Raw genomic sequence first — 11,297 nt, forward strand, 5'->3', positions numbered from 1 at the left:
CTGCCAGGGATCCAGGGGCACCCACAGCTTCCCTGGGCACCCTGTGCCAGGGCCTCTCCACCCTGGGAAAAACTTGGTAAGAGTTGGAAAAAGATTCCAGACTGCCCAATGCTGCAGCATATGGTCAATGGCTTATGGAAGAGAAGAAATAAAGATTTATTTTATCTTCTGCCTGTGAGAGGGGGAATTTCTTGTAGTAGATTTAATGACAATTCCTTCCCAGTATCCCATCTAAATCACTCTTCCTTTAGTCTAAAACCATTCCCTTTTGTCCTGTCCCTCCATCCCCTGTAAATAATCCCTCTGTGTATTTCCTGCAGCTCCTTCAGGCACTGAAGGCCACAATTAGGTCACTCCAGAGCTTCTCCAGGATGAACAATCCCAATTTTCCCAGCCTTTCCCCACTGTAAAAGGGAAGGAACAGGGCTGGAGTGACTGAGGCAGTGACCTCATTCCCCTGCCTTGCAGTGCCCCACAATGACAGGAGAATGGAGCTGAGTCATGGACCCAACCCCCCAAACCACAGCTCCCCACGGGCAAGAAATCCCTGCCCACGGGCCCAGAGCTGCATCTCACTGGGAACTTTATAGGAGAAAGATCAAACTGCAATTAATGCTCCCCTGAACGCTGGGAAAAGGAAAAGGCTCCGTGTTTGGGAAGAGGGGAACACCTCCCTTAGGGCTGAAACAAAGCTCAGGGCTGCACCCACAGCCCCACACCGGGCTCCCACCTTCTTCATTAAATAAAAAGTGGAAAAACAGTGAATGCCAGCCACAAAAAGTGAGCAAGGAAAGAAAAGTGAGCAAGGAAAGCCCTCCTGCATCACAACATCAAGGGAGAGAAGGATCCCCTGCTCCAAAGGGAAACCTCAAAGGGAGGGGAGGAGGAAGAAGGAGGAGGAAGAAGGAGGAAGGGAGGAGAAGGAAGAAAAAGGGGTTTATTTGCAGCTCCCTCTCTGCACGTGGGACATCCCCAGGGTCACTCTGTCCCTGCACAAGCAAAGCTGCTCCCTCACTGCCAGCCAGCAGCTCTGGGGAATACAGATTAGTGGGAATGCATTTTCCAGGGCATGAAGGAATTTTAACTGCTTTGTGCTCCCCCTTTCTCACTTTCTTGAAACAAAATAATAAAAAAAGAGAGGAAAAAAAAAAAAAAAAGAGGCGTTTTAAGAATTGCAGAAAGAGGCAAAAATGAGGTGATTCTGGCATAGTCATCTGGGGGAAAAATTTGATAAGAGTTGGAAAAAAATTCCAGACTTCAGCACATGGTCAATGCCTTATGGATGAGAGGGAAATCAAGATTTATTTTATTTTATGCCTGTGAGAGGGGGAATTTCTCACAGCAGTTTTAATGACAGCAGCTGTCTGAAATATTAAATATTGATATTAAAATATCCCCATTGCCATTCAATATTAATGCCCCCCCTGCCAATTTATGGAATTCAGTAAATTTACACCAGTGCCTGGTTTTCTTTTTAACCAGATTTGACACGCCAGGGCCAAATTCTGTGACTGAACTGACATGGGCCTGTTAAATTGAATTTCTGTGCTTTGTAACAGAGGGAGCTTCATTATAAAAAAAATAAATAAAAATGGCATAGTTGTATTTTCTCCCCTCAGAGACAAATTTTACCTGTAAGAATCCACAGGCAGAGGCATTTTCCAGTGGAATCACAGATTTGGAATCAGTCCTGAGCAGGAGCCCTTTGATCTCGGATTCCAGCCTGAGTCACTGCATTTAGGGGGAAGGGGGAGCCAGCCCTGCTGTAAATCATCACTTCCTCCAGCATCCCCTGGCTGGATGAGCCACTGCAAATCACCAACTTCCCCTGCCCACATGAAGAGGAACAAGTTCATTCCTCTCCTTTTCAGTGCAGGATCTTGGAGCTGTCAGGTTTTCCTGCCCTCTTCCAGGTGCTCATGTCTGTACACACACAGATAAAAAAACTCAGGCACCCCGAGTGCCCACAACACAAAACACAGAGCTTTGCATGAAGTCCACCTGCTCCCAAACTCTTTAAAATTTAAAAAAAAATGAATTAAAATTTTAAAAATTAAAAGGTTTGTCCACAGAATCAAGAGATTTGGGAAGTTACATGGAACTGAGGTGCAGGGTGTAACACCAAGCCTTGTTTTTGACTGGATTTCAGTGCAAATTCAGTACAAACCCTCTGAAATGAGCATCAGGCTGAAGATTAAACCCAGCAATGTTTAATTAATTAAACCAAGGTTTAATGCTGCAAGGCTCTGATCACACACAGGGAAATGTCATCTCAAAGCAAGGAATGGTGCTGCTTTCCAGGCAGAAAAAGCCAAAGAAGGGACACCTGAAGCTGTCCCCAGAGAGAAGGAGCAGCATGGGCACAAAGAGCCCACGGGACTCGGTGAGTCCCAAAGTCCCCTTGGAAAGGGACCCAAATTCTCCAGGTTTTGGGGAAGTGGGACACAGGGAGCCAGAGGAGTCACATGGAGAGGAGTGCTGGCTGCAGGAACAAAGGGCTGCAGGATTCCTGCCTGGGAGCTCAGTGGTGCTGCTGGCCTGGCTCCCTAACGAGCTGGACACTTCGTTAGCGGGCACAGAGCTCCATTCTCTGCCAGCCCTCCCCTGCTGCAGGACAGCAGAGCCACAGCTGATGTCATCCTGCACACACAGCAGCACTCCCATGTGCTCCAGCCCTTTGAAACCAGAGAAAATCATTTTTAAAAGGTTCTTGAAACAAAGCACCTTGGTGATCCAGTGGTGGTAAAAATGTGTGTGTGCTCCAGCTGCCAGTTCCTGCCACAGCACCGGTAAAAGTCAGCGAGTCTTTCCCAAGGTTCCTGAAATCAGCTCTGGTAAATCACCTGAGCTTTCTCCAGGTTGCATTTGAAGCAGGATGATCTGATGATGAGCTGATCAGAACTGTTTCTGGACGAGGGGACAGATTAGGAAACACCAGACAAGTTCTTTATTTCTTTGGCATCAAAACCAGATCCCACCCTCCTACACGACTCCTCCAGCAGCAGCCTGCAGCCAAATCATCCCCAGGTGCCACATCCCCAGGTTTTTTGTGCCACATCCCCAGGTTTTTTGTGCCACATCCCCAGGTTTTTTGTGCCACATCCCCAGGCTTTTTGATCATTCCCATGGACAGTGACCCCACCAGTGCTCTGGGCAGCCTCTGCCAGGGCTTTGGGAGTCTTTCCATGAGGAAATTTCCTCTATATCCAATCCAAACCTCTCCTGGGCCACACAATCTCATCTGTCACTGCTTCCTGGGAGAAGAGGCCAACCCAAATTAAGGCTTTTTTGACAATATATCTGAAATTCAACAAGCTCTCAGTGTGCCCAGGCTATTGCCCTACTACAAAAATCTTATTTTTGTCCCTTATTCTAAATTTATCATGAAGTGGAGGCAAATTCCTTCCCTTCAGATGTATGAGTGGGAGGTTCAAGGTTAGAAATCTGAGAAAAACACTTCCAGCTGTGGCTGCCCTGGATCCCTGGCAGTGCCCAAGGCCAGGCTGGGAGCAGCTAGGACAGTGGAAGGAGTCCCTGCCATGCAGAGGGGCTGGAATTGGATCTTTCAGGGCCCTTCTACTCTGTGATTTCATGATTGCCCTGTTTCCCAAGCCATATCAGTCTCGTGCCAGTTCTTATCATTTATTGCCTTTTATTATCACTTCTCACTAATCCCTTCAGGGTTCTTGGAACAAAGTAATGTTTTATAGGCTATGCAGAAGTTTCAGTCACTCTGAGCAGTGCACACACAGACATTGTGAAGCTTTTAAGCTTAAAAAAAAACTGGAAGAAATCTCCTCCTTTCTCACACAAACAAATAAACAAACAAACAAAACAAAAGAGCTGGTATTAAACACCAAGATGGAGATTTAGAATCAGAATATCCCAAGCTGAAAGGGACTCACAGGGCCCCTGCAGGAGCAAAAAATAACATCCTGTGAGTATTTCTAGCACAGAAAAAAAAGTAAATTTAGTCAGAGAAAAGCAGATGCAGGAAACCAACCCGAGAGCTGGCAGAGTAGCAGCACAAGCCCTGAGCCACAAAAAGCAGCTGCTGAGCTGGAGGTGGCTGCAGAGCTTCCCTTAGCTCCAAATCCAGCACTCCAGAGGCACCTCTGCTCCAAAACCCCACGAGAAAAACTGCAAATCTCTGGTTCCTGTGTTTGCTTCCACCCCAGCCCCACACTGCAGCATCTGGGGAGATTATTTGGGTTTGAGATCTGAGCTGTTGGGAGGGGTTTGCTCCCAGACCGAGTCAGCTCTGAGCTGTGTTCTGAAAACCTGGGGTTTTATTGCCTTCAGAAAGCCCAGAGTGAGTCACAGGAGGAATGTGAAGGTAAATTCAAAATACACACACACAGCCCTGTGGCTCTCTTCAGCAGGGGAAGTTTCTCCTTGAGGAACGTGGCAGCCTCAGTTTCTCTAAAACTCCAACCACAACATGAGGGGGGGAATTTTCCTCCCCACTTGGTTCATCTACAAATTCATTATTTTAATTCCAATTTAAAGTTCAGAATAACAACAGCTCCTTCCAGTCAGTCATAACTCACTCAGCCCCCCCATTACAAACCAGTTTAAGGTCCACACAGAGATTTCTTGGTCTATTAAATATTCCAAGCACAGCCCCAATCCCACCACAGAGCACTGCTAGAAATCAGGATCAAAGGGAAACAAACCCTCTCCTGCATCCCTACAACCCAGAAGTCCCAGTTTCCAGCTGCATTATGAGGAAAAAAAAACCAAACTGAGATTTGTGAGAGTGCTCCAGATACTCGTGTGTACCCTAAATGTGTGTCTCTGCAGCAGCATTTTAGAAGGAAAGATGGAATTATTTAAGGAAATATTACTCTCACAAGCAGTGCCACTTTCCACCCAGCAATTACAACTGAATACTTGTGCCACACAGCCGAGTCTTTTTCACATCAGGCAATTTTATCCCTTCTCCACAAGGAAAACTGATGTTCTCCCAGCCCAGGGAAAAAGGGGCTTTTCAAGCCTGAGTCTCAGGTTTCACCAGAGTTAATATCAAACTTCACATCTTGTAAGGGGCAGCCAAAAATCCCCCAGACCAGGCTGCTCTGGAAGCGGTGGAAAATCCGGAATTTCTGTGAAAAACCACATTGAAAAATAATTATCCCTCTAAAACAGAAAAAGAAAAGCAGGAATAGCAGAATTAAAGAGGTGGCTTTCCACAGAGATTGTTCCTGCCAGCCCTGTGACCAATCGAGGCAGGGACAGGTCTGCCACGCTGCTTACATTCCTCCAGGGGGATGAAAAAATTATTTGTTTTTGATTGGGTCTATGCAGAACATTTGCATCTTGTTACTGCTGATATTTTAGCCTTAAAAGTTCTCAGACATTCCTCCAGGGCTTATCTTAAGCACATTTTTATTAAGTTCCCTTCTCTAAAAAAAACAAGCCCAGTGAGTTTTGACGCGCGCTGCCTTTGACAATGATAATCTTTGTCCTTCCCAGCTGCAGCAAATTTAAGATAATCTCTTTTCCAAGTGGACTTTATTAATCTTCCCAGTGAAATACCATCCTGAGGTAAAACAATTATTTCCAGTTCAACTCTTAGTACCAGCTAAGCCCGTGCTGGAAAAGACAACCAACATCTGGCAGACTCAATATCTGCAGCAATTAAGAGTAATCGTGGAACCATAAATATACAAATCTGTGCAAGGGCTGGGAGAGCGGGAGGGAACGGCTGCAGGAGGAGTGCAGGAGGCAGCAGCACGGGCTGGGCACACAGTGGGACTGCCACTGCCACAGTGGGACTGCCACTGTCACTGCGGGACCACCACTGTGACTGTCACAGCGGCACAGCCACTGTCACATCAGGACTAAGTACTGCACTAACACTGTCACAACCACAGCAGCACTGCCACTGTCACATCAGAACTGTCACTACTGCACTGCCACTGCCACGTCACAGTGGGACTGTCACTGCCACAGCGGGACCACCACTGTGACTGTCACAGCGGCACAGCCACTGTCACATCAGGACTGTAAGTACTGCACTACCACTGTCACTGTCACAGTAGCACTGCCACTGTCATGTCACAGTGGGATTGTCACTGCTACTGCCACAGCAGGACTTTCACTGTGACAGCAACACAGTCACAGTGGCACTGCCACTGTCATGTCACAGTAGGACTGTCACTGCTATTGTCACAGCAGGACTGCCACTGTCACATCAGGACTGTAAGTACTGCACTACCACTGTCACTGCCACTGTCATGTCACAGTAGGACTGTCACTGCCACTCTCACATCAGGACTGTAAGTACTGCACTAACACTGTCACAGCCACAGCAGGACTGCCACTGTCACATCAGGACTGTCACAGCAGCACTGCCACTGTCACAGCCTCATCAGCACTGCCACTGTCACATCAGGACTGTCAGTGCTGCACTGTCACAGCTGCACTGCCACTGTTATGTCACAGTGGGACTGTCACTGCTACTGTCATAGCAGGACTGCCACTGTCACAGCAGCACTGTCACAGAGGGATTGCCACTGCCACAGCTGCACTGCCACTGTCACAGCAGCACTGTCACAGCACTCAGGGATGTGCCAGCTCCTCCAGGGATCTCTGGAAGGTGACACCTCAGCCCAGGGAGCCGGGGCTGGGACACATCCCAGGCATCCCCCCCACAGCTGGGCATGGCAGAGCTCCCCTCAGGCCGTGACTAACAGGATTTAATTGGGGGAGAATCCTGCTGCTTCTCCCCAGCTCCCTCCCCAGCAGTGCCACCAGAGGTGCTGAGGCTCCAAGTGTCCCAAAACCGGGACAAGGACCCCCAAAACCAGGGCTGGGCTCACCCCCAGCTGCAGACTTTTCTCCTGCATAACCTGAGAGGATCAACCCCAAAGCCCAGCCAGGGAGGAGCCAAATCCCTGCATGCCCCCATGGATCCAGAATCCTGGATTCCAGCCCTGCTCCTGCAGGACCCCTCACTGCTCAGCCTCACCTCAAAGCAGCTGAAGCACAAGGGCTGATAATAATAATAATTGTTATTATTATTGTTATTATGTCCACGAAAAATAGAATCTCTTCACCTGAGTGTTTTAAATTTCAAAATGTGACTCTGCTCCATTTTCAATTAACTGTCCCTGAAAGTACTTTTTATTGAGCTGCAAAAGTGCAATTTTGCCGAAAGACAATTTTGATTTTTCCTGCTGAAAGGGTACAATAGATAAAAATTACAGAAGATCTGATAGATAAACAATAAATCATCTGATTTGGAGTCAGATCCATGGCCAAAAGCTCTTCTAAATGCAAGCATAGCTGGAAAAAAGAAAATTAATTTAACTTCATTTTTCCTCTGAAACTCCTCCAGTTGTTAACTTCCACACTGAAGTCATAATCTTGTGTAAAATCCTGATCATTGCTAAAAAATATGAGATTAAGGCAGCACAATAAGTAGAAAAGATGCAAATTTATACATCATTTGGGTAAAATATCATCACCTGGAGGAAAAAGCAAAAGCAGTTTTGGACTGAAATACCTGCTGGGCTCCTCACAGGGAACATTTTGCTTCAGACACAAACAAAAGCCAGGGTAAAATATGATCTGTGTGCTCGACTGACTGTGCCCTCTCAGAGCTCCAGTTTGTTGTGCTACAACGTCCAAGGAAAATTATTTCTGGGAATGGAACAAAGAAATTAAACATTCCCCCCAAATGAAGCCATTGCTAATCCCAGAAGCTGCCCAGGCAGAATTTCATTGGAGAGAACATCCTGGATGATGTCCCACTGTTGTCTGACAGCAGCAAGGCTGCTTTTCCTTTAAAAGAAAGGAAACAAAAGGGATCATGTCCACCCCTGCATGTTCCAGTTCCCAGGTGGGACATCAGTGAGTTTTCCTTCAACACAACAGAGACATGGAGGTGAGCCTTGGACACCCAGCACTGCCCTGGTGTCCCGCTCCCCTGCCTGGCTTTTCCTCATAGCCAAATACTTCAAATCACAAACATTTGGTAGCCACAACCTCCTTGATCAAGTGGCCACCCTGAGAAGGGGGAAAAGCCTCCTGTGCCCCAGGAAATAAATGGAATTATCACTGTGTGTTCAAGGATCCTGGGCTCTGGGCTGGTGGCTCCTGGGTGAGGTTACACGGCCTGGCTGCTCCACAAAGGCTCTGCTGGCTCTTAGATTGAGCAATAAAAGGTTCTTCTTCTTTTCTTTCCATTTTCTTTCCCTTCCTTTTCCTGTCTCACATCTGGGCTGGGAGCCTGTGCTCGTGTCCAGCTCTCCACACACCCCAAGAGCCCCATCAGGAGACAGGCACAAGGCTCCTGCTCCACCCAGAGCTCAGCTCCCTAAATAAATGTGGAGCATCAAAGGGATCCCAGCAAGACAAGGGAACCCCAGAGAGTGCATGTAGCACAGACACACACACAGAGGTACCAGCCCTGCACAAACTCCATCCCAAGCCCTGCAGGATGGCTCACAAACCCTGCAGCACCCAGAGCTCACAGCATCAAACCCAGCAGCTTCCCCTGACTGCCAGCAGGAAATTCAAACAGCACAATCTTGCTCCCTGAGCTCACCCAAGGCAGCTCAAGGCCCCAGAGGAAAAAGGCAATCCCCTAAAAACTCCTGTGTGCTGTCCATGTGGGACTGAAGGTCACAGAACAGTGACCAATCCCAGTTCCAGAGGAATGAGCATCCATAAACCCACACTGCAAACCGAACATCACCAGTGTAGGATGTCTTGATACACATTAATATTAATTTATTTTTCCACAAGGAAAGCCTCTTTCAAGGGCAAGAATAAAGATCTGAGGTTCCCCTCTGCTCCACTGAATTTATCTGGTTTATGCAACTCCCTGAGTGTGCAAGAACACGGACGAGGGGGGAAATGTGCTTTACACAAGCGAGTAAAAGCAGAAAAATCAACTTTGTATCAGCAGAAAGGCTGAACCTGAAGGCCCCAAGTCTCCTGCTCCCCCAGGATCAGGAATAAATCAAGTCTCCAGGGAAAAGGAAACGCAGCCCGAAATTTTGGTGACACAACCCACACCCCACCCAGCGTGGGACCCCCTTGCCCAAGGCACCATCCAGCAGCACTTCCTCTGCTCCTCCCATTGCACAGACAGCAAAACCGCCCCGTGCCACCACGGCTCCGGGCCGGAAAACAGAGACCAAGTCCTTTTATCCACCCACACCAGCGGGTCCAGCCACGAGGGACAGAGGCACCAAGGAGCTCCAAGGAACAGGCCCCAGATCCCCCCTGGAGCAGCCAAACCTGACAGAAAATGTCCGTGAGCCGGCTGGTTCCAGCAGGGGAGGTTCTTAAAAAAGCTCCGCTGCCCTGAGGTGTGCGGAGAGCTCACTGCAGTCTGCAAACCTGGCCACAGCGAGCCGGCCTCGCTGCACAGGCCACGCAAATGCTGGAAACGAGAACGGATTCAGCGGGGTCTGCAGGGAAAAGCCCGGCTGGGCGAGCAGGAAACGCGTTTTAAGGCTAAATATGCCCAAAGTCCAGCGGAGAGAGCCCACGGCAGCGCCGGAGGACAGCAGCTTCTCACACAATGCAGGAATCTCCCTGCAGAAGCCCAACTACATTTTTTTTCCCCTCTGGCCTCCATCTCTGCCACGGCCAAGCAGCAATCCAAGGGAACGCCATCCATCACCATTCCCAGCCCAGGGCTCGCCACAGGCCAGGGGAGACCTCCAGCTTACAAAGCCTTTTGTTTTGGCTAATTCCGAGCAACACCTCGGAGTGCAAACCCTGCCCTGCAGTATTTGCAACCCAAATATTGCAGCACTGAGCTAATTTCGGGGAGCTGGCACACACAACCGACTACTGGAGTAATCACAGCGAAAAAAATGAAGGCGAGCTAAATTTAGGAGCAACTATGCGATGCAATATTAATAACGGATTATTTCCTTTCTAAAAAATAAATATATATACAGATGTATACATATATATATGTATATATATATATGGATACTTTTTTTTTAAGTTAAGCTGACAATGCTCGTTGCAAGACCCAGGCTCTCCATCCCCCCAGGGATGGATCCCACAGTTTTCAGGGTACCAAGATGAGGTTCAACCCCCCCACAAAAGAAAAGCCTCCCACGACCCCCGGGGCGCATCCCCGGCCCGCAGCGACCCCCGGGAGGGGAGCGCAGTGCCCGCGTCCTGCGCGCTGTCCCCGAGCGCTCCCGGGGAGGGCTGGCCCCGTTTCCCCGCAGTGCAGCGCGGACCGCCCGCATCCCCCATCACTCACTTCCTCTTGTACTCGTCGCGCTCCCGCTTGACTTTGGCCAGCACGTTGTAGAGGGCGCGGATCTCGGGGGTGATGGTGTCGATCTGCACCCCGACACCGTCCGGGTGCACCCAGGACACGCCGGGGCCCTGCACGGTCTCCAGGCCGCCGCCGCCGGTGCGCCGCACCTGGGTGTAGCTCCAGATGGTGCCGGGCAGGCGCCCGTAGTGCGGCGGCGACGGCAGCGCCCCGTGCCCGGGGCCCGGCGGCGGCACCAGCGGCGGGGTCCCGCCGTCCGTCTGCACCGCCTGGTCCCGGGAGAAGGTCTTGTAGCGCAGCCGGCGGTCGCGCTCGCTCTGCTGGGCCGCCAGCTGCTTCTCCAGCAGCCGGTTCCGCCGCTCCAGCTCGTGCACCTTGGCCAGGAAGCAGCGGAACCGCACGTTCAGCCCCTTGAGCAGGTGGATGTTGGAGCCCAGGTCGTTCCGCAGCGCCGCCGTCACCGGCGGGCCCCCCCCGGCCGCCGCGGGGCCGCCGCCGCCGGGGCCCAGGGGGCAGGAGGAGGCGGCGGCGGCGGTGGGAGAGAAGGCGCGGGCCATCTCCCCGAAGAGCAGCGAGTTCATGGCGGAGGGGGCGGTGATGGAGCGGCCGGCGGTGATGGAGGGGCCGGCGGTGCGGTGCGGAGCGGCCGTGCCGGTGCCGGTGCCGCTGTTCTCTGCGGCCGCCGCCGCGCCGCGCTCTGAGGGCTCTGAGAGCTCTGGGCGGGACCCCGCGCGCCGGGGCCGAGGCACCGCCCACGCACCAAACCACGCCCCCAGCCCATAGCCACAGCTTCATTTGCATGGCCACGCTCCTTATTTCCATACCCGGCCCTTCATTTCCATAACCCCGCCCCTCTCCCATACCGGACTGTCGTTGCCACGCCCCCTCATTTCCATATCAGCGCTACTCATTTGCATGGCCCCGCCCCCGCGCTGCCGCCCCCTCCACGTGTCCCCAGCGCGGGGTTCGGGGCGGGGGTCGCTGACTTTTGGGGAGCCCCGGGGTCCGAAGGCGCTCCAGAGCCCGCAGGGGTCCCGCA

General features: G+C 51.0%; 1 protein-coding gene across 1 annotated transcript in view; it reads right to left on the reverse strand.

The window, feature by feature from the left end:
* The window catches only part of IFFO2 (intermediate filament family orphan 2), a 40,580-nt gene extending 29,693 nt beyond the window's left edge, over positions 1-10,887 (reverse strand). The window contains exon 1 of the mRNA XM_033079588.2: positions 10,241-10,887. Within this exon, the coding sequence (XP_032935479.1) occupies positions 10,241-10,839 (599 nt within the window). The 5' untranslated portion in view covers positions 10,840-10,887. The remainder of the gene's footprint in view (positions 1-10,240) is intronic.
* Positions 10,888-11,297: the final 410 nt, after the last annotated feature.

Source organism: Catharus ustulatus, chromosome 24 (assembly GCF_009819885.2).
Source record: "Catharus ustulatus isolate bCatUst1 chromosome 24, bCatUst1.pri.v2, whole genome shotgun sequence".
NCBI lineage: Eukaryota > Metazoa > Chordata > Aves > Passeriformes > Turdidae > Catharus > Catharus ustulatus.